Source organism: Anthonomus grandis, chromosome 16 (assembly GCF_022605725.1).
Source record: "Anthonomus grandis grandis chromosome 16, icAntGran1.3, whole genome shotgun sequence".
Lineage (NCBI taxonomy): Eukaryota > Metazoa > Arthropoda > Insecta > Coleoptera > Curculionidae > Anthonomus > Anthonomus grandis.
The window spans coordinates 5,987,449-6,010,637 of NC_065561.1; the positions used below are offsets into that span (position 1 = coordinate 5,987,449).

At 30.8% G+C, this 23,189-nt stretch overlaps 1 protein-coding gene across 3 annotated transcripts in view; it reads left to right on the forward strand.

Annotated features, from left to right (window-relative positions):
• LOC126745931 (adenylate cyclase type 5) overlaps positions 1 to 23,189 on the forward strand; it is a 652,711-nt gene that overhangs the window by 478,566 nt on the left and 150,956 nt on the right. For all 3 annotated transcript variants that reach the window (XM_050453997.1, XM_050453996.1, XM_050453998.1), the window contains 3 exons: positions 1,203 to 1,344; positions 19,800 to 19,891; positions 19,987 to 20,143. In XM_050453997.1, coding sequence (XP_050309954.1) covers positions 1,203 to 1,344; positions 19,800 to 19,891; positions 19,987 to 20,143 — 391 coding nt within the window. The remainder of the gene's footprint in view (positions 1 to 1,202; positions 1,345 to 19,799; positions 19,892 to 19,986; positions 20,144 to 23,189) is intronic.

A 23,189-nucleotide genomic window follows, 5' to 3' on the forward strand; every position in this document is an offset into this window, starting at 1 on the left:
ATTTTTTATTACCATTAGTTGAACCAGCGATGTCAACTTGTTGTCAACGTTTTTGATCGCTGCAAACTAATAAACTTGACATATAAAAAATTCTTCATATATCTGTTTATGAGCATCTATTTGATATTCTTAGTAAATATGGACAATCAAGAGATGTGAAAAATCATATGATTTAAATAGTTTTAGGAAAATATTTAATTTGTTACTTAGACTTAGTTAGATTTGGCATTAGATATTATACATAAAATATGTCTAGAATTTAGTGTACAATGTAAAAAAAAATTACACATTGGGTTTCAAAGATTTAAAAAAATGTATTTTCGCTGTTTTCAATTTGTTTCTAATTTCCGAAAAATTAAAAATATTAGAAGCCTTTTAGAAAATATATTTATCGGCTTAATGACTAAAATAGTAAACTTTATAAAATAGATAAGTTATTATTTATTAAAGGTTAAGCAATAAATTAATAATAATATATTCTGGGGAGGACGGCAACCTTGCTTAAACTTTATAGTTCCATTCCTGAATATGAACTTTTACACTATTACTATTGCACAGATATGATGAGAAATTATTTATCTCGTTTTGTGTGTAGTAATAGAGGAAAAGTAAAGTTAAATTTATACTAAAATAGATCTTACTATTTATTTCACTATTTTTGTCTCACTTAATCTATTTTTGTTTCTTTCAGCTTAAATAAATGCTAATGATTAAAGTACATATAAAACTGAAGCGTAAAATGGTTTTTAATCAACTTGCTCTCTCTTAAATTTCTCAAGTAATTAGTCCTGAGGTAATTAGTCGGTGCCCAGTCTAAAGCATCCTGCAAGCCTTTGAAATATTAATTCTCTTGGTGCTTCAGCACTTGAAATAAAATTCTATTTTCTACACTTCCCTATGTTTGAATGCACATAAATTATTATATTTCGATGTTTTTGGTTAATAGTTGCGTATTTTTTAAATGTGCGTTACTGTTTGTATAAACTGATACAGTACCATAAAACATACATTGATATAAAGATGAAGTACTTCATAGGATGACATGCATTATACCTAAAAAATTCGAAATTATAATTCGGTCACGTAAAAGAGTACTAAACTTTTAAAAGACTAGGATTAAATCTTTCATATTAAATAAAATCGACTTATTACTTATAATGCCAAGACACCCTTTATAAGTAATAGCTTTAAATTTGTTACAGGAGGGTTCACATAACCAAGGAGACCCTAAAATGCTTAGGAAACGATTATGAGGTCGAGCCGGGATACGGAGGTGAACGAAACGCTTACCTTAAAGACCACAACATTGATACATTTTTAATCGTCGCGCCCACATATAGAGGGGTAAGATATTCCTATATTTTATTATAAAGAGCAAATTTTGTATATTTTATAAAAATGTCATCTTGAGAATTCCTTTAGTTTTTTTATTTTTAACAAATATAAGTATTGTCTTTTGGTGGTGAATGAGTATTGTAGCTGTGCCTCTAGACTTAAAGAAGATTTTTGAAAAATATTTATGTTGCTGATTATTTTTTTAATAATCCAAACTAAGTTTTGAGTCCCATAATGATGAGTTACTTTATAACCGATAATGCTATATTGGCATACTCTCGAGAATCACAGTATAATAAATGTAAATTTAATTTATGAAACTCATTCATGAAAGTAAATATATCGAAGTACTTTTTTTTATTTTTAGCTGACAAAAATTATACAAATCCCAATATATACAGGGTATCTCAGAATATGTGGGCAATCTCTCGGATAAAGATAGCTTGCGAGAAAAAAAGGACAGTTTTAATTACATTTTTTCCTACAGATCTTTCTTACTTCTTACAGAGTTATAGGCCCCTGAAGAGGGTCTTTGAAAAGTATTTTTTTTTAAATAACTTTTAAAGAACTCGTAGTATTGAGGATCTCATTTTATAAAATTTTAGTTGAAAGGCCTCCTTAGGACTCTCTTAGTGACATATCGGCATAGTTTTGCTTTCTACAAAGAAAGTCCTACCTCTAATACATTCTTACCATTTTTTACACCCACTTACCTAAAGTAAAAAAACATGCTTTTCAGAGAATAAAATAGTTGGACTCTCCACAATCGCTAAATATTAATCGCTTTTATTCGCCGTAAAAATTACGAAATCAAAATGACTTGAATGAATAAATCTTCCTAATAAATGTTTTCTAGTGTCATCTAACTAAACTAAATTGTGAAAGAGGTTTATAGTGCCGTTTTTTTTCAGTTTCATTAGTAAAAAGAATGAATAGAAATAATGGAAACCTAATTAGGTTTGCATTATTTTTATTTTTATTTAAAATCCAATTCAAGAAGTCCATACGGCGTGGAAAATCTTCAGGATGAAGTGCAAGAAATTTGCATTTATAAAGATTTTTCTAAATGTTAAAGATTTTACTGTGATTGTTTAATAATTCATTGAACTACCGATTTTTGCATAGATATAGAAGGATCTGCGTCTGCAGAATTTAAAATATTTTCTTCTGTACCATTATCACGATTGATGTAATTCCCACAATTATGTCTAATATGTCAAACTTTGATAAACGTTCCTGAATTTATGCGCGAGCAGTATTTTCTATAAAAAGAATGTATATTTTTTACCACTTTTACCTCCGATGACGATCAACTCGTACGTTTTCTTATTAGGAATTCTGCGATTGAAAAACCGATCCTCTTAAAGCCTGATAATGTCTTACATGCAAGTCCGTATGTTAGAGTCAGAAACTATATCCGGATAATAGAAATCTCATTATGGCAAATAACCAAAATAAAAATTGTAATATAAAAAAATAAATTTAAAAAAAACATATGACTATGAGATATTACCTAAACCTCTAATCAGAACTATCTAATCAGATCTAATCAGTCTCATCTAATCAGAGATATCTAATCAGAATTTACAAGAGTCAAGTAAATACATTAATTTTATTACCACCCTTCGCATTTTTTTAAAACTAAAACTACAGGTTTAGTTTTAAAATTAACCTACTTGGAATCATATTAAAGATAATAAAAACAATACATGTATGATAAATATATGCCCATAGCTAAAACTTGGGTGTCCTTGGGTGGTTTAGGGTGTCCGGAAAAAGGAAGCCAATCCGCCGGCCACATATAGGGTGGACCAAAATAATGCGACTTTCATTATGCCATTTTTTAATTGGGCGCTCGGGTTTCAATATACAGGGCGTCAAAATAAGAAATATAAAATCGTTTTTTTGAAGTAAGTCGAGTATTTCATAAGATATTAAACTAAAATTTGGTGTGAGGGGGTTTTTTAGAACGAGAAATTGAAATCCGTTCACGGATTTGCTATACCTTGTAGAGGACGCCACCTGCGGTATATTGCATGTGTTAAAAATACCAAAACTTTTTTGTACTACTGTATAATAAAGTTTAAGTAAAAAATTCAAATTATCCAATGTTTGGTAAGTTTTAAATATTATTGTAAATAGTAAATACCTGTCAATTCTCAACTAGGAAAATGTGACTCCAATGTTAGTTTAGCCGCTAGACGCTATGCCCAAACATTTCTAAACAGATTTCATCCCAAAAGAAAATATTTTTTAAAATTTAATTAACCGCTTAAGGGAGAAGTTTCAGCGAAAAACGTAAGGGTAATTGCGGCCGACCTCGTGCGGTTCAACCAGGGCAAGACGAATATATTTTAAGAAGTATATATTTTCGAAGAATCACCAAACATTAGTACTAGGGTTTTGGCTGAACGGGTGACAAATATTGGGAAAACCGAGACACAATATTTTACAGAGTCAACAACTTTACCCATTCCATCTTCAAAAAATACAAGGTCTTTTACCCGATGATCCCGAGGTAAGACTTGCTTTTTGTAGATGGTTATGTGAAAGGAATAATAGAAATGTAAATTTTATAAGGGCGATTCTGCTTACTGACGAAGCCACGTTCACGAGAAACGGCATGACAAATATCCATATTGAACACATATGGGCTGAAGAGAATCCCAGGGCCATAGTTGAGACACATCATTAAGTAAAGTGTGGGCAGTTGTTGTGAAGAACTTTCTTTTAGGACCTGTCATTTTACCAGGTAACTTGACTGGTGATTCATTTCTGTTGTTTCTACAAGAAATACTGCCCGATTTGCTTGATGATTTACCTCTAAATTTAAGACAAAATCTTTCATTTCAACTCGACGGTGCTCCGGCTCATTTTGCTATAAATGTTAGGCAAATCAATCAAACCAAATGTATTCAGAGCAATTTTTATTTTAAAAGCTTAGCAGAGCGCTTTCGGCGTATGAGCCATCATCAGTGCTAACTGAAATGAGTTGGGCGTAAAAGACACTATAGTCAAAGGTGAACGAATGGAATGTACTCACTTGTCAGTTAAGCCCAGAAGTTTACCATAATGGAAACACATTCGATATTATTAAAATTACACGTAACATTTAGACACACTTAACACTATACAGAACACTAAACAGGACGAACAGTATTTAAAAAGGGGAGAACGTTGGTCTCCTTTGCGTTTTGTTTACATTTATTGTGGTTTCTTAAATGGCGGGAAAAAATGTGTGTCAAATTAGGTTAGCCTACAGTTAACTTTACTTTAAAATTAATATTTATACTATGCGAACCTATCAGAGTGGTAGTAGCGACAGATCGGTCTAGATATCATTATCGCAAATGATGTGCGGTAGTGCGAGTTGGTTATAAATTGGTGGCACAAATTAGACTACAACAGTGAATTTCTGTTCGGATAAGGAAATTGTTATCCTTTAAGGACGTAAAGCGAACTTTTAAATTAGAAAGTTGCCAATGCTTATAAATTTTTTTTTTAATTGTGGAGTCTTCTAAGTAATGGAACGTAAGGTCTGTTAAGGTTCACTTGTATATTTAAACAAGAGGGATTTTTTATGAGCTCGTTGGTGATATAAATGTCTTCAAGAAAATCTAGTCGGTTATAGTTCTTAGAGGTAACCTGTTGGAGAATTTTAGAATTAGACTTTGGGCTGAAATTATGGTTGTTAGATTTTATATGTTCACCAAATGCAGATGAGGGTCTACTTAATTGCTCGGCTATGCGTCTTTTTAAGGGTCTACAAGTTCGTCTCACATATGTGCAATCACAAGAATCACACTGCAATCTGTAAATACCTCTCTTTGATAATGTGTTAAGTTTATCCTTGGTATTGATCAAAATCGAACCCAAGTTGTTTTTAGTTTTATAAGAAATTTGTTTGTAAATGTAGTTTTATAATAACGATATATTGGGGTCGAGATGCTCCTGTTCCGTGGCCACCCCGTTCGCCCGACCTTACACTATTGGATTTTTCAGTCTGGGGATGTATGAAAGACTTTGTGTATATGGTTTCGATTTTAAACGAGGATCATTTAAGGGATATTTAAGCCTGAGATTTTCTTTAATAAAGAGTGCTCGTATGTGTATACAAATGAATGGAAGTCATGTAGAACAAATAATTTAGGATCATTATTGTAAGATTTTATTATAATAAGTAATTTAATATTAATTTAGAAAAATAATTTACGTTTATTTTGTTAACTTTTAAAATGTATTTAGATTTTAAAAGTAAGATATCTCATTAACGGATTCTCATGCCGACATTTACCAAGAATACTTTTTTTACAAGAAAAGATTGGATAATCAGAATTTTTTACTAGAACTTTATTATACAGGTGTACAAAAAAGTTTTGGTATTTTTAACACATGCAACCTACCACAGGTGGCGCCCTCTGCAAGGTATAGTAAATCCGTGAATGGATTTCAATTTCTCGTTCCAAAAAACCCCCTCACACCAAATTTTAATTTAATATCTTATGAAACAGTCGACTTACTTCAAAAAAACGATTTTATATTTCTCATTTTGACGCCCTGTATATTGAATACCGAGCGCCCAATTAAAAAATGGCATAACGAAAGTCGCATTATTTTGGTCCACCCTATATGTGGCCGGCGGATTGGCCTCCTTTTTCCGGACACCCTAAATATTAGTAGGTCAGGCTTAAATATCTACAATTTTGGTAAAATTAGACAAACGACGATAAGAATAATTGCGTTTGTATTTCGATAAGTGGTTAAGAAACTGTAAGAATCGAGAATACATTTGTAATATATATAAATGTAAATGTAAAATTATTAAAAATAAAATTAAATTGTAATAAACAGAGAGCGAAATAATATATAAAACACAAATTTATATATTGCTAGCCTAAGCCGGCGGCTTCAAGATAGTGGAACTATAATGACTTATCGACATTGGGTAAGTAGTACCGAATGACGCCGCAAAGTAAAGGGCTCGATCTTATTGCAAAATCGACGACGAATCGTGAAACCCATGTTTATAACCTCGGGTAAAAACACAAAAGTGTATCTATTTAGTACTTCTATTAGATGCTTCAGTATTCTCATCTCGGCAAGAATGTTTTAAAACTTTTAGTGGTAGCAAGAGTGAAAGAAGCTAGAGCTTGGCAATTAGGTCTAAAACTCCCTTTTTTCTAACCCCAGAATGCTCCACCCCTACGCCTTTACTCTCAAAGCACGGTCTTCACTGAGTCACCGTCCTCTTAATAAAGGCTAGCCCATTCTCTCAGTCGAGATCTTTAATATCTTCCCGTTAAAGTATCGTTGATTTAAAAAATTTTCTTCTCAGGGGACTCCTACTTATCGCAAATTTCTAATTTTAAAATTCTTTCCCTGTACCAATTCAAACAGAGCGGACTTCCTCTTATATAAGAAGTTTTCTACCAAGAAGGTGTAGATGCCTGTTTAGGCAGTTATGCCCAATTAGGATTCTCACCAAGTCTTTAATCCACTATCTGTTCTTTGTTAGCAGTCACTTTAGTTTAGAGCCGTCATGATCTGGTAACTTCTCCTTGGTCTGTCTACACCCTTCTGTTCAGCTCCAAGTTTTCCTTGTTTTTTTTTCTACGCCCAATTATTAAGTTCCTGAGAAATTTGCTTTTTACTGATGTGCAGGCATGGCTTGGGGCCTACGAAGGGGCTAATGGAATCTTGTTGTGCTGATTTCGTCAGCCCGTTCATTGCCCTCGACATCCTGGTCTTCTAGGACACACTTCTAGAATATAAGGATTCCTCTATATTCTAGAACTTTCTAAAACTCTAAAATGCAAATATATGAGATTATTAAAAATCCGGATATACTAGACTTATATGAGTAACAGCTCGTATGTCTTATTACATCAATGGACTCAGGATCTTTTATACTTCCTTATTTGTTAGTCCAGACTCTGTGCAAAGGTAGTATCATATGCAGTTTATGCTTTAGTTGAGGATATTTAGTTCCTTCTCAGTAGATAACAGATCTTGAAGCCTAGTACTTGCTTCTTTTCTCCTATACCTAGCGGTTTAGAAGATTCTCTATTTTAAACTTCGGATATTGTGATTTAATCTAGATTCCTTTAAGAGATTCCTTCTCTTTAAGAGATCTTCGTATGGATTGTTAAAAATCTATTCGATCACTAGTTTTTTTAAGGTCATTGAAATTCAATTTTCATTTATACTCACAACAACACTTCTAGCTATCTTCATTCTTTGATGAACGTTGATGCCTAGGTTAATTCCAGGATCTCTGCAGGGTATGACGCTTCAAAAAACTACATGCTGCCATAACTCAACTATTGCTATCGAGTCTGCTTCTCAATCGATCTAACTAACCAGGTTTATCGACCAACCCTTGCTTCTTTCTCAATTGTATATTAGCTCTGAAAATGTGTTGCGAGCTGTTGATAGTAAATAAACAATCGTAAATTACTCTACGTAAACTCTGTCGAGACCTTCACTCTCCTTCATATCCTAGGGGAAATATAATCGTAGATAACCAAAATTATTTTTTCGTCTTCTCCTGAGATGTCTTTCTTATGTCTGATGGGGGAGTTTATTAGACAATATTTTGTTCTAATAGATTTCTCTCCTCTGTTGGTTCGGATACTCTGTCACTATGTACAGTTTGGTTTGTTTTTGTTTGCTAGTTTGACCAAAATTTGGATCATGAAGATATTCCGAATAAGGAGAAAGAGATAATGCCACGTTAGGTAGATCTTAATACAAAATATACTTTATAATTTAAGTTCAGATATGATTTCATTATTTGTGTCTTTCATTCCCGATAGTGATGAGCGTTTGAATATGCTTTTGATTTTTTTTTAACTTTCTGTAAAACTTATTATTATTTATCGTATATTATTTATAGCCAATTATATAGTTTAGTTAGTGTTTAAGATTTGTTCGGCCATGCTTTATTGCATTTTCCACTCTATTAATTACATCATAAGAACATAAGGCTATTTGTAACTAGTTTAAGTTTAGTTTTGACTTGTTTAGTTCGAAGATGCTAACATCGTTAGTGAAACACGTATCGACAGTAAAAATAACTAGTTTTGGTTAGTGGTGAAACTGTCTATTTAAACACATTCAATAAATTATGGCAAATGGTATGTTTTATTGTATTTTATGTATGTTATTTATTTTATATGTTCTCTTTCAGGTAACGATCCTTGTGACGTTCAGTACATGATAGGTACCGAGGTTAAATGAGAACGCCAAGATGTATCTAGCTTAATGTATTAATTTGTAACTAGGTACATGAACAAGCTTAATATACACGGCTATTAGAGTAAAATATTACCCGGCACTGTCCGGTGTTATACTGCGACTTAAAGTACAGTGTGAGGTTGCCGAGCATCATAATATATAAAACACATTCTCTTTTTGAATAATAAAAATCAATGAAAACTTATTACTAACATAATATAAATGGTGGTTGACGTAAATAATAAAAAAAAATTAAGATAACGAACAGAAATACCTAACATTAAATTCTTATACAATAAGCTAAACATTAAAGCGCACATTTTATTTTTATAAGTCCAGTTTTTTTAGGCGCTTATTTAACCGTCCACTCCTTGTTTGTGAGATGATACTCTCCCCAGGATTTACAGAAATATTGACATGCGAAGCCTGGTTTCGTTCAAATATCTGTTTGCAGAATTATATTATGAGGCAACTGGGTCTGAAACTTAATATATATATAAGAATAATTTTCTTCACCTTAAAGAAAATATTTTCTTCACCTTTTCCTTTCTGTCTCTCTTCTCTTTCTCTTAAAGGTCTTTAGTCAACATTAAAAGACCATCCCTAGTTTTCAATCACGAAGGATATGTTCAATTAATATCTTATCATATGGCTGTAAATCAGGCAGTTTTTTGGCATATAGGTATAATTAAGTTTTTGTTGATTTGACTTGCATTTTAATTTCTTTATATTTAGTGTACTAAATTTGGACTTTAGTAGGCTGCAAACTGGTTGAAGTTGTTAGGTTATAAGGGCTTTTATTAGAAGAACTTTAAATATTTGAATTGACGATAATATTGCTTTGGGAGTATTTGGTGAAGGATGTATTAAGAGTTATGTCGTATTTTGATGCAAATTCCGCTGAATTAAAAGGATAATATTTAATAAAAATCAATCCATTGGTAGTAAAGCAGGATTGCTAGAAATGCTGAATTATAATGAACTGGCCATTGAAGATTTGTGTTACTAGAAACTCAAAATACAATAAGTGGAATGTCGAGCATGTTATAATATGGTAATAAAGGTAATAACAAAGAAGTTGTTGTAAAATAATAAGCCAGGACATATGTACATAAAAAAATTAAATAACAATTTGTAATTTCTTCGTATGTTACCTTAAAGTGCAGGAAATATCTGTACGAACAGTAGGAGAATAGGGAGAGAATTATCTCATAGTAAAACACTTATTGTACTACTTGTCAGGGTACTTAGCGTTACACTGGAAATTATAAAAATAAAAGTTTGAAAACATTTGACTGAAACATTTGATTACATTTTGGTTAGTGAAAAATTAAATAAAAATGATGATATTGAGATAGTAATCTTGCTAAATTGAATTGGGGATCAAAGACTCCAATTAAGAACCTTATGCGCTTACTATAAATTAAACTCTACTGTTACTATAATGTTCATTCATTTTAAATTTTTCTAAAAGATCAACAGCCGACAAAGACGGTGGATTAATTTCTTACAACTACAAGGTAACTTACTTCTACATGTGAGCTTAAGGAAACTGATCGATCAATCGTAGATAGACTGGTTCAAGGCATACAAAAAAAAAGCAATGCTCTTCATATACTCGAGTATACCTAAAGTGGCATCATAATAGGAAAAAACAACAAGTATATGGAGCAGAATGTTACATTTCTGGCCAAAGTGCTGAGTCTAATTTTTTTCTTAGAGAGGGATAAACATTTTAACATCCTGAATATCAGAAAACCAAACATTTTCGGATATACATTTATATAGCAAAAGATTTTTTTATGCAGAATCACTCCCTCAAGATTGTCGCAGTTATTTACTTATCCATGTATGTACAATATCTAAGTCTACTAGTTTAAAATATAAAAAAAATATTAATATTTCTTACAGGTTTACCTGCTAAATTAAATTAATAACTTTTAGAAGTAAAAGCCTTATGCTCGAGGTCTATTTGTTGGGACTAGCTTTGAACTAAGCTGTAGTCAAAATTATTAATATTTTCCTGTACATAGAGGGGTACCCCTATATCTGTTACAGTTTTTAATTTATATCTTTGATATAGATAAATTTATAAGGAATTAATATACAAAGTATGCAGACAATATACAACAACCTATAAGTTTATATAAAAATCAATTCAATAAAACTATAATAAGAATAAAAAAGTTGAGTTTATTTACACATATTAATTGTTATAATAAAAAGTTTTGAATTAATCAATTTAGATCAGCTGTGTTTTTTTTATCCATACCAAGATTAACTCAACAAAATATGCGACTTTACATAAATAATACTTTAGTTATCAATGTTCATGAATATAAATGATCCTAAAGTAATTTTTTATCATAAATTAAAATTTAATATATACATACACATACACATGTAAGCAAAGTAAAAAAAAACAACTTTCTGAGTCAAATTATTTCCATGTTCTCACAGAAATATTGTGTATATTAGGAGAGTTTCATGCCTGGATGTCCAATCCAAACCTTGGCTACAGAGAATACGAAATTTTTGTATTCACTCCATTAAATTGATTGAATATGTAACATAGACTTAAGCTTCATTTAGCAATTTTCTTACATCGTTCATTTAAAATTAGGAAGGCGAAGTACTTATTAAATAGTGAAATGCAAAATAAGTTTTGAAATTTATCCTATCATTTGCTTAAAAAATTGCTAAAAAAATAAAAAATTATGTCCAAATATTAATTTAAGAATAGTGTATATTACTAATTAATCGAAAAATATTTAATTAGACTGTGATTATAGAAGGCATAAGGATTTGATTTAATAATGGGATATTTTTGTTAGTATATTTTTTGCTACTTTATATTTTCGATTCTATTAGTTTTATATATTAATGAATAATAAAATAAAATAATAAATATTAAAGATAATTTAATTTTTTGCATAATCGGTTAAACAACTTATTTTATGTATGTATTATTTCTACTCTATTATTGGAGTTTTTCTGTTGAAAAACTGTTACAAATTTTTTATATCAGAACTTAAAAATTTTTAGTATACTATGCATTCTTACTGCTAATCAAATAAAAATTTAATTTTTAACTAAAATTTTCTTTTATGGTTTTCTTTTTAAGTTTCTCTTTTAATAATTAAAAAGGCTTCAGAGCCCAAGGCGTAAAAATGTACCCCTTTTGCCTTTTCAAAGCCCTATAGACACTTCTGAAAACTCAATTTCCTTTACTTAAACTTTTAATCTTTATAGCTTTTTAATAAGAGCTAACTTATTTCAGGAAAATAACCGAGCAAAACAAGCGTCAAAATGGGATTAAGTAATTACTTCAATTGAAACAGATAATTAGACTTTTATTAATAACTTTTTAAAATTATATGCTCCCGAGTTTTAATTTTAAATGATTCTTTATTTTTTTTATTATAATGACTTTGATTTAATTTTTCATAATAATATAACTTTTTTAATATACAGTTCATCCATTTATCTACTTATGCTATGTAAAAAAAATCTTTTCCCCTCCTTTCTATTCTAACTCTAAAATTTGAAATATCCAATACCATGATATACAAATCGTGTTTTCGTTCGTTACTTATAGGAAACCGCATAGAGGCGAAATTTTGTAACGTCGCGCGTGTACGAGTGCCTGCGACAGAGCACCGCCCCGGCCGGCCCGAGGACGGGATTAGTAAACATCTGACTTTCGATGGAGCTGCGTCGTTTGGCGACAAAATGTCCCAAAATATTACGCGAAAATCCAGGCATTTTTAAAATATTTATTATAATGCGGGTTTTACAGACATAACAATGTGTAAAACCCACATAGAATTGTAATCTTAAAATGTTTAATATGCTGTGTTGTGCATAATGAAAATTAAAGCGTTATTATAATAAAAAGTAAAATATCAACTTTGATAAAAATATAATAAAAAATCAGAAATAAAACTCAAAACATTTTGAGACAAATCTGGAGATCTAGGAGGCCATTGAATATCGCCAGTCCCACTAATAAGGCGGTTAGGAAAAGTATTTGTTAAAAATTCTTTTACCCTAGCCGCGTTATGAGCAGGACAGCCATTTTGCTGAAAATAAACCGATCCCAGGTCTACATCAGGTAGGATTTGAATGGCAAGAAGAACTTGGTTTTGCAGCAACTCAAGGTACTTTTGGGCGTTTAAAGTGCCATCAATAAAAAATGGCCCTATAATATTGTCGCCCAAAATACCTGCCCAAGCATTCAATCTCTGAGGATACTGGGTACGAAACTGTAAACTTCTGTGCTCGTTTTCCTGAGACCAATAACGAACAATGGAAGGATTGTGTTTGCCATGTAATGGAAAAGAAGATTCATCAAAAAATTCCATTTTTCGCCACTGGTCTTTAGGAAATATTTCCTGAGTTTTTGAATACTTGACTTATACTTACTCTTATAACCTAGTCAATCTTTTACTGAACGTGTACATTGAACTAACTAGAATCGCTTAGAAAATATCGTATCCGTCCCAAGACGTCAATATAATTATTAACCAGTATGTTTGCTTAATAGAAACTTTTAACAATTTTTTCAATATTAGGAGAAAAATGGTTCCTATTTTAAATGATGTACAATACAACTATCAAAATTATTAAAGTGCCTGGCGCCATCTACTAGCCGACGGGCTATTCAGGGGAAAACGTGCGCGACGCTGCTCTCAAGTCTCGAGGCCTACTCTCTCTCTCTGTCCTCATGTCCATTTTGCTCGTGTAAATCACGCAGCTTTTAGAATATTAAAGAAAGAAAAGAATACTTAAAGTTGGTTTAAATTAAAATACAGTCCACTCATAACTCCATAATACAAATCATACATAATTTCTTGGTCCATACGAGCGGATTATCGTTATAACTTGTGTTTTCGTCAGGATGAGCAACAAATTAGTCATAGTGTGCGAAAGCAGAGTGCAACGTTGCTAAATTGGGAATTAATCAAGTAGGTTTATTCCAAGCAACTGTTAAAATCGTCATATCATTGCTTAGTATATCGAGGATTTGTTTCATCTAAATTAACATACCCTTCCTTATTTTCGTACATACCGAGATTTGTGAAAAGCTTGTATAATTCTTAAAATTATATAAGGGAAATGTAGTATATTAATTCGTTATTTCATGACATTTTAATCGTCATTTTAATAAGCAGTGTCGGTCGTAGGTATAATTCGTCGTTCGTATTATTTCTAAACATTGCGTCGAGCAAGTTTAATTAGGTATTTTCATTCTTAATCAATACCTTTACTGCTTAGGAGTAAGGTACAATTTCGCATACAGTTTAAAATAAACAATCGTTATTACATAATTGGTAAAAAGACATAATTTTAAGCTTTAAATAGATACATAATCATGGAATCTGATCAGGAAAAAAATTTATGATGAACTTAAAATTAAGGAATTAGTCAGTCGTAGAGGTCAGCTAAAAAGAAGCTTAACTCGTTTCGCCAACTTTATACACATTTAAATATCCGAATAGAATTGCGTTAAAATTAAGGTTAGAAAAACTTAAAAGTTTGTTTGAAAAACTTAATTTAATCGAAGAGAAAATAAACATGCCAGTTTTTGGTATAGATAAGTGTCTGCCAATATTTCTGCATGAACTAAAACTAAATTAAAATCATTGCACGGTTTTTTTTTAATGTAATATCGATTTCTTATTAGTAGATAATATAACTGTCAGACTTCCACAAGTGTCTTTCGATCCATTATTTTTACACATACCGTCAAACATTCAATTAGCGGATACGGAATTTTTCGAATCACAAGAAATCGACCTCCTCTTGGGTAAGTACTGAATTATTTTTCGGTTGTTTGCAAAATAAAAAAATCGATATAGGTAACTAATAAGCCGATTTTACATAATAAAAGCTTGGTTGGATTATTGCCGGAGCATTACTTCATAAACCTAATCAAAATATTTGTATTATATTTGTTATCCATTGATAATACTCAAATAAACGATTTAAATCATACGAGAAAAAAATTTTGGAATATAGAAGCGGTTACAAATAAACAAGATAAGTTAACAAACAAAGAGCTCGAATGCGAACTCCATTTTCGAAATAACTTTCGAACAGATGAAACCGGTTGATACATCGTAATGTTGCCGTTAAAAATTAATTTTTTAGATCTTGAATGATCGATCTTGATTGATCTTGAATCATACCTTAGCACATGAAAATGCTTGCAATCATTAGAAAAACGATTAAATAAAATGCCTAATTTGCGTGAAGAATATAATAATTTTCTTCGCGAATATGAAACTTCAGATCGCATGACGCGAATCGATGCGACGTTAGACTTTCCTGAAAACGTTCATGTACGAGTATATTTATATATGTATACTCGTATAGTTGAGTCATTATGCGGTAATAAAGGACAGTAGCACAATAACGAAGTTGCATGTTGCCTTTGATGCTAGTCCAAAATCTAGTTCAAATCTAAGGTTAAACGATGTTTCCAAAGTAGGATGTATTTGAACTCGTTCTACAAATGAGAGTTTTTTCCGATATTAGCTATTGCGGATAATGAGAAAATGTATCGCATGATATTAGTAGATGAATTTCAGCGAAAATTACAACGAATTCTTTGGCGTGATTCGGAAAACCAACAAATCATTCATTACCAAATAAATACCATCACGTATGGTACAGCGAGCTCATATTTTTAGCGACTTGTATACTTTCTGAAGTCGGATTAAAGTATAAAGAATCACACCCAGGAGTGAGTAAAACCATAATAAATAATTTCTATATAGACGCTTTTCTTTGGAAATAATAACATCGATTCAGCAAAAGAATTAAAAAATGAAATTTCGGAAATCTAAGCAATCGGGTTTAATTCTTCGAAAACGGATATCAAATTAATCCTAATTATTACAAAACGAAACTCACTCAAATAAGATGTCTGATTCGCATTACATACGTGGTGACATCGAACCCAAGGCTCTTGGAACCATATGGAATTCTAAGAACGATACGTTCGGTTATAAATTCCCAATTAAACAAGCAAATTTGGTAATTACAAAACGATCAATCTTAGCAGGAATTGGTCAAATATTCCATATACTCGGTTAAGTAAGTCCTGTTATTGTAAAGGATAAATTAATTATACAAAAGGTGTGGAAACTGTAATTAGATTGGGATACTTAAGTACTAAAAGATATTTGTGACCAATGGTTTATTTTTCTTTTTTTTTTTAATAGATTTTATAAAGTAAATTTCAATACTTAAATAATATAAACATTCCGAGATATGTCGTACCTAAACACCATCATGATGCATCGCAAAATGCTTATGGAGCATGTTTGTAGTTAGTTGCTAGTAATAAATATGGTAATCTTGATTCACATTTAATATGTTCTAAATCTCAACTAGCCCCATTAAGTTCAACTAGCTACTTCAAACAATCCCGCTGACATTGTGTCACGTGGGTGTGAAAATTTTAGAAAAAATAATGTTATGGTGGTACCAGCCATCATTTTTAAAGCAAGAACCCGAAAATTGGTCTAGTTGGAGTGTTGATATTATCCGTTAATGAGGCTAGAAAACTTAATAATAATAAAATTTATCTTTTTCTGTCATCGGACAAAATGATAAAAAACCCTTTAATGACATATTTTTAAAATGGTCCTCATATAATATATTATTAAGAGTCGTTGCTTATAATTTTTGTTTTTACAATAATTTTAGAAGATTTTTAAGCGTAAATAGCAGTTTATCACCAAAGGAACTCGAAAATGCTTTTCTATATCTTTCCAAATTGACACAAATTGATAGTTTTTTAAGGGAAATTAAAACATTAGAAACTGCGAGAGTTTTAAAACGAAATACGAAAATTTGAAATGTAAATTCTTTCCTTGATCCCAATGGATTATTAAGAGTAGGAGGAAGATTAACAAACTACAATTTACACTTTCAATGTAAAGATCATATAAATCTTCCATCAAAGCACCCATTTACGACCTTATTGATTAAGCACTTCCATTTGAAATATTTACATGCCGGACCTTAGTGAATTTTGTCGTAAATCAGAAGACAAATTTGGACTGTAGCTGGTAGAAAATGCGGTCGGAACGTAATTGCATAGTTTGTTTTAGAGTAAAACCTGAAAGAATTAATGGGATCGCTATCATTCGAAAGAGTAAAACCACCATGACATTTTTAAAATGCGGAACAGATTACGCAGGACCCTGTTTATTAAAGAACCGTAAGACACGTTCTCGAATTTTGATTAAGAGTTAAAATTAATAAAGAGTTATATTTATGTGTTTTAGTTCTCGTGCTTGTCATGTTAAGCTTGTTACGGATTTGAGGCGATTTAAAATATTTGTTTCTCAATGCGGGTTGCCTAGCCAAATTTTTAGTGACAATGCCAGAAATTTTGTAGGTGCGGATAATGAACTTTAAAATTTACTTAAATTTTTTAAGAAACTGGGTATTTTAAATATAATTCTCACAGCCTTACCACGCACGTATTTAAAAATCAGCAGTTCGTTCGTTTAAATACCACATTAAAAGAGTCTTAGGGGATAACCATTTAAATTTTGAAAGTTTTTATACATTGCTTACACAAATCAAGGCAATACTTAATTCCCGAGCTCTACAATCACTAACAAATGACCCATCGGATTTGGAACATTTTCATTCAGGACATTTTCTCATCGGTGAACCTTTAGTTGGTATACCACAGTCGACCACGCTGAATATCGCTTCAAATCGTCTGAAACACTTTTAACAAATTTCTCAAATAATTTAGCGGTTTTGGTCCAATAAGGATTCTCTGCAGAAGCGTACCGAGTGCCTTTCTTCTAAAGAAAATATTTTAAAAGATACCATGGGTTCTCTTCAAGGAAAAGAACGACCCTGCTTGGCCTGCATTGGCCTTTAGGATGTATAGTAGCTCTATATACTGAAAGTAAAAAATCTAGTATAACATCTAAGTAAATATCTAGTATATAAGCCTATAGAATAGTAGTTTGCTGTCAGTTTACACTTGATAACGGTTGGAGATACTTACCAACCGAAACGTCGTGTTACATTAAATAAATAAGACAATGCTTATTCTTTTCAACTTATTCTTTACGATTTCGCAAAGTTTTACACTTTTTTATTTCAAATTATATATTTCTTAATTTATATGCAGTTATCTTCGGTTATAAAATAATAAATACAAACTAAATAAGATTTTACATATGAAACTCCAAAAAAATACAAAATTCTTGACTCGATTCAAAATTTTACTTTACAAAACTTTAAGAATGTCAGTAGATGCATTTAGAACATCTCTATTTCTCTCCCTGACACTAAGTCTATAGTCTTTAACATGAACTTGATCGTTAATAAATCGAAGATAACTTTATATTATCAGATGCTCAGTATTTCCTAGACTAATATATTTGTTTAAGATTTTAAATATCATACAATATAAATATAACAAATATAAAAGGAATAAATGACAGAACATACGCCTTTATATTACACTATAACATATATTTTCCTATTGTCAACGATATAAGAGCACTTTGATCAGATCTTTCCACTTAGATAACTTCATTTAGCTGAAAAATTTCAAATCGTAGACTTTTAGACAAAGTACTAATTCACTGCAGTTAATAGGAACAAATTATACTAAAAACACTAAAACACTGTCAATCATTCATCCACATTAACATGGATCAAAATCGGGCTCTCTCTCTTTGCTAAAATATTGTTTTAGCTATTTACTTTTAAAGATATGAAATACGCGATTTAAAATGTCCTTTAAAATAAATTATTAATTATTACTTACCGACTTTTTAATCCCTTTGGAAATCGTTACAAAAAAATCCACGTACGGTCTCATCTTATAAATCTTTTATATTAATTTTATTGCGCTTAAAAAGTCTTTAATGGGGGTCATGATGATATTTGTAAAAACCGTAGATATCCTAGAACAATGAGCAATAGAAGGAGATGGTCACTTTTTGGGCTTTTGGGCACTAGGAGTTTAGTATTTGTATTGCCGCCTATTAAATATTTGAGGAATTGGAGCGTGTAGACTGGAAAAAGTTTCAGAAATTTCAGAAAAACAATTTACTTCAAAAACTACCGCCATCTTTTAACCTGTCATTTTCCCCAATTAATCAAAAGAGAAAATACACTGGAAAAATTTACAATAAGTATATATCTATTTCATTATAGGGAGAGGGACTACATTAGGGAAGGGACCAATCTTTAGAAAAAATTGATTTCTTATTTACAGAAAATTTTACAAAAATATGAATATAGCTTCGTAGATTTTTGTAAAATTTAATGAAAAAAATCTTTATTTTATTCGTAAATTTCGAGATTTTTCCAAAAATTTAAATAATTTTTAACTATTTGTCATTTATTTTTACTAATTATGTCCAACCCTTACCAATATTGATTCTATGTTAGTTTTTATTTATATCTTCCTCTTAAATTTAACGATCAACTGCTTTCTTAAGAATTTTTTTCATGTTTCTTATTACTATAAATTTACTAGAAGGTTCGTGATTTAACAACATATAAATATTTGATTATCAATAACTATAAATTATTGTATTATTATTATGAAGCAACTTTTGGTTATACTCTATTTATATAAGTCTTAGCACTTCGTCACCAGCTATGTCAAATATTCTAATATCGCAAAAAAAGTGTACATTTGTTTCTTTTCTCGATATTACTTAAAGAAATATATAGTTATTATTGTCAGTTTTAAAGGAGATTTTAGCAGTTTTAGTAACCCATAGACTCATAGATCTTATAATGCAACTAGCTAATTCTTATTGCTCTTTTATTGCTCTATTTATTGACGATAAATGTTATGATTGTTAAAAAAAAATAATAGCTATAGAAACTTTTTATCACAGAAACATATTAGCACAGAAAAGATAAATGTTCAGTTAACCGATAAAATATAGTTCTAACTATTTGGTTAATAATCTCGACTAACTAATCCCCACCTAGATTTCAACTGATATTTTTCATAGTCATCAAAAGGCTTCAGATATAAAATTATTTAATAGCAGTTAGTACTAAACCTATTAATTATTGTGGTGTATATATTTATAGCTTTAAAAAATCCTCCAGGAAAAAAAACCATTTAAAAGTAAATTCTTCTCAAGTTAGGTTGTCAAACAATGTGACATCCGTGAATGCTTTCTTATCAAAATTATTTTTATAAGATTTTTTTATAGGGAAGTACAACGTACCAAAGTCATTCCCTTAATGGAAATATTGCTAAAGAAATGAGGATTATGGGTCATGGACCCCAACAACATTCCACAAAGTAAGATTTACCAAAACAAATTATCAGAATATTTTCAATATTTAAATGGGTAAAAAGAAATATTTAAATTGATATTATTAAATATATTATTTTAGGCCATTCAGTGACCCAGTAGAAAAACAAAAAAATCCAGAAGATGAAGTTAATGAGTACCTGATGAAGGCCATAGATGCTAGGAGCATCGATAGACTTCGAACGGAACATTGCCGAACATTACTATTAAATTTTAGAGATCCTAATAAAGAAAGAAAGGTAAATATATTAAAAAATGGTAGGTTTTTTTTAAATAAGCAATAGAATATGCTGATAATAAATTTTGTTTTTATCACTTAGCACAGCCTTAACCATTATGTAGGATCCCTTTTACAACTTCTTCTCTAAGAGTAAATGATTTTTTTTAAATTTAATATTAACCTAATTTTTGAATGTATTATAAATTTACCATCATACTATTTGATGAAAGCAGAAATACCTTCACATTTAAATCTAAAATGACGATCTTAATTTAAACATATGTACACAAGTTGAAAACCAACATATTTAATATGTTCCATAATGAAACTACCTCTAAAATAAACTGATATGCGATTCAAAATATTTTAAGTTCTATTAAATTTCTGAAATGCATATTAGTATTTAGTGTTCAGATTCCCGTCGTCAATTTAATGTATGTTCCGTAAAGATTTATTTGACTTGAATTATTTATTTATTCATTAACGGAATTCATTAACTAACAACTTAACCTTAACTATATCAAAACTTTGCATGAAATGTAATAAATAGGACATTTGGGTCTTAGTAGAATGTGGTGGTTAGATAGTTGGCTTTTTGATGCCGTCGTTAGTATGGTGGTATGGTAATAAAAGAGTTTCTGTTGACCTTTTGTTCCTGATCAGGCACTTTTGATGAAGTACAAGAATTGGGGCGATCTATAGCAGCTATGTTATTCTGTGTAGGGTCTTAAAAAGTACCTCAAGAGTCCTTAAAAAATATATTGTTAAATCTACTGAAGTCTTCTAAATTAAGCTCAAAACCTTTATGGCTTTACGCCAGGTTACGCCAGAATTTTTATAGAAGTTATACTTATCAGATTAATTTATTAGATATAAATTTTAAAATAAACTGAGCTATTAAAATTAAGTGTCAGGTATTAATTAGTATACTAGAAAAGTATTCGGCAAATATACCAGCAGTGCTTCTGCTAGTTTCGACAATCTTGTCATTGTACGTAATTCTAGAAGAGAGACTATAGCCATTTGTTTTACTTTTGATGCAGGATCAAAATTACCATGGATTATTCCAAATATTGTTTTTTGTTTATATATTATTTATTTTTAATTCAATATATCCATTTCCGAAAATATTCTTTCTATACTTAAAACAGTAGTGTGCTATACTTAAAAAATAGTGATGCGTTAAAAACATTATATTATTATTTTTTTTAAACAATGCTTGTGTATAATTGATTACAAGATCAATAGGGATTATTTTTAATTCATCTTTTAGATCAGATTGTTTTTCTGCCCCTAGAAAATAAGGTTTTTCAGGTTGAGTATATACAGATTGGCGAATGGATCACTGCACACATAAAGTTCCTAACAGGCGAGATGTTGCAACACAGCCCCGCGACAGTACGCTGGTGTTCGAGGTCCGAGCTTGATTATTTTAAATTTTATTTTAGTAAGCGTCTGACATCAGTGAGGCCTATATCTCTTGCGACAAAGTTTAAAAAAATATTACACGGCATTGGCATAATATCTTTCTAATGTAGGAAGACTTACATGTGAAAAACCTACATAAATTCGTAATTACAATTTTTTTATACTGTGCATTGCATATTGCAAAACATAGAATGTAAACATTATAAAAAAAACAGAAAATAAAACTCTAAGTAATAAACCTAACAAAGAATTCTAGTGTTTCTTACTTCCAAAAGAGTTTGAAGTAAAATGGAATTAGTAAATTCAACAATTTTGTTTCCCAACAGTCTCCTTAAGACAACCCCACAAATAAAAGTCATTTAGTGCAAATCGGAAGATCTTGGAGAATATTTAATATTGCCCACTAATAAGGCGGTAAGAAAAGTATTTGTTAATTTTTTTTTTCTCTAACCGCATGATGAGCAAGACAGCCAGCTAACTTGTTGAAAATAGACTGATCCCAGGTCTATATCACGGAGGAGTTGAACGGCAGGAAGAACTTGGTTTTGTAGCAACTTAAGATATTTTTCAGCGTTTAAAGTACCATCAATGAAGACTGGCCCAATAATATGGTCGCCCAAAATACCAGCTCAAACATACAACTTTTGAGGGTACTGAGCACGGAATTGAAAATTTCTGTGCTTATTTTCCTGAGACCAGTAAGAAACAATGGAAGGATTGTGTTTACCATGCAATAGAAAAGAGGACTTATCTGGTAACAAAATATTTTCTAAGAAATATTAATTTTTGTTTGCCTTTCCCATTATCGTTTTACAAAATGCGATTCTTCGCCACTGGTCTTGAGGAAACACCTCCTTTTTTTTTGGAATATTTAATACATTTGTATCCATGTTTTTTTTTCAAATACTCGTCACAGTTTTATGGTGCATACCCAATTCTTCTGCTCGATCGTGTTTAATCCAAAACTAAAGCAATACAAACCATTTCTTCCCGGCGATCTATTGCCTGGACCCTTCAATAGCTGGTTCTTGCGCTTTGATGTAACAATTTCTATATTCTTGGAGGCAAAAAGATTCCTTAAAATTTAATAAGATATTTAAAATAATTTTAGCACAAGGAATTGGTCTATTTTAAAAATTTACTGGGAATAAATTCTTGCATTGTACTGCCAAATTGCCTCCATAAAATCAATTAGCCAATTGAACTTTTTCGGAAAGGGTATAAACAGTCATAATGATAAATATTTAAGAAAAATAAAATAGCGCTTTAAAACTCAATAGTGTAGTTTACAATGACACAGCGAGATCACGTCTGCTGATTATGCCATGCCGAAAATAGCAAATCAGATGATCACTAAGCGAGAAGAGGTGTTGACATTTTTAATGCCTATGTGTAGTCTTCTATTCGCCAACCTGTATGTTTTCCTTCGTATATACTGAAACTGAATCTAAACCTGAACCAGAAACCGAACCCGAACTTGAACTCAAATTCGAATCGGAATCTGAAGGATCTTTAGTACTGATCCAAACTTATATTTTAAACATCTACTTGCTATTGTGCAAAATAGAATCTTGACCATTTGTTGTTTATATATGCTTGAAACAATAACTATGGTCTTTCAAAAGCACAAGCAGGAA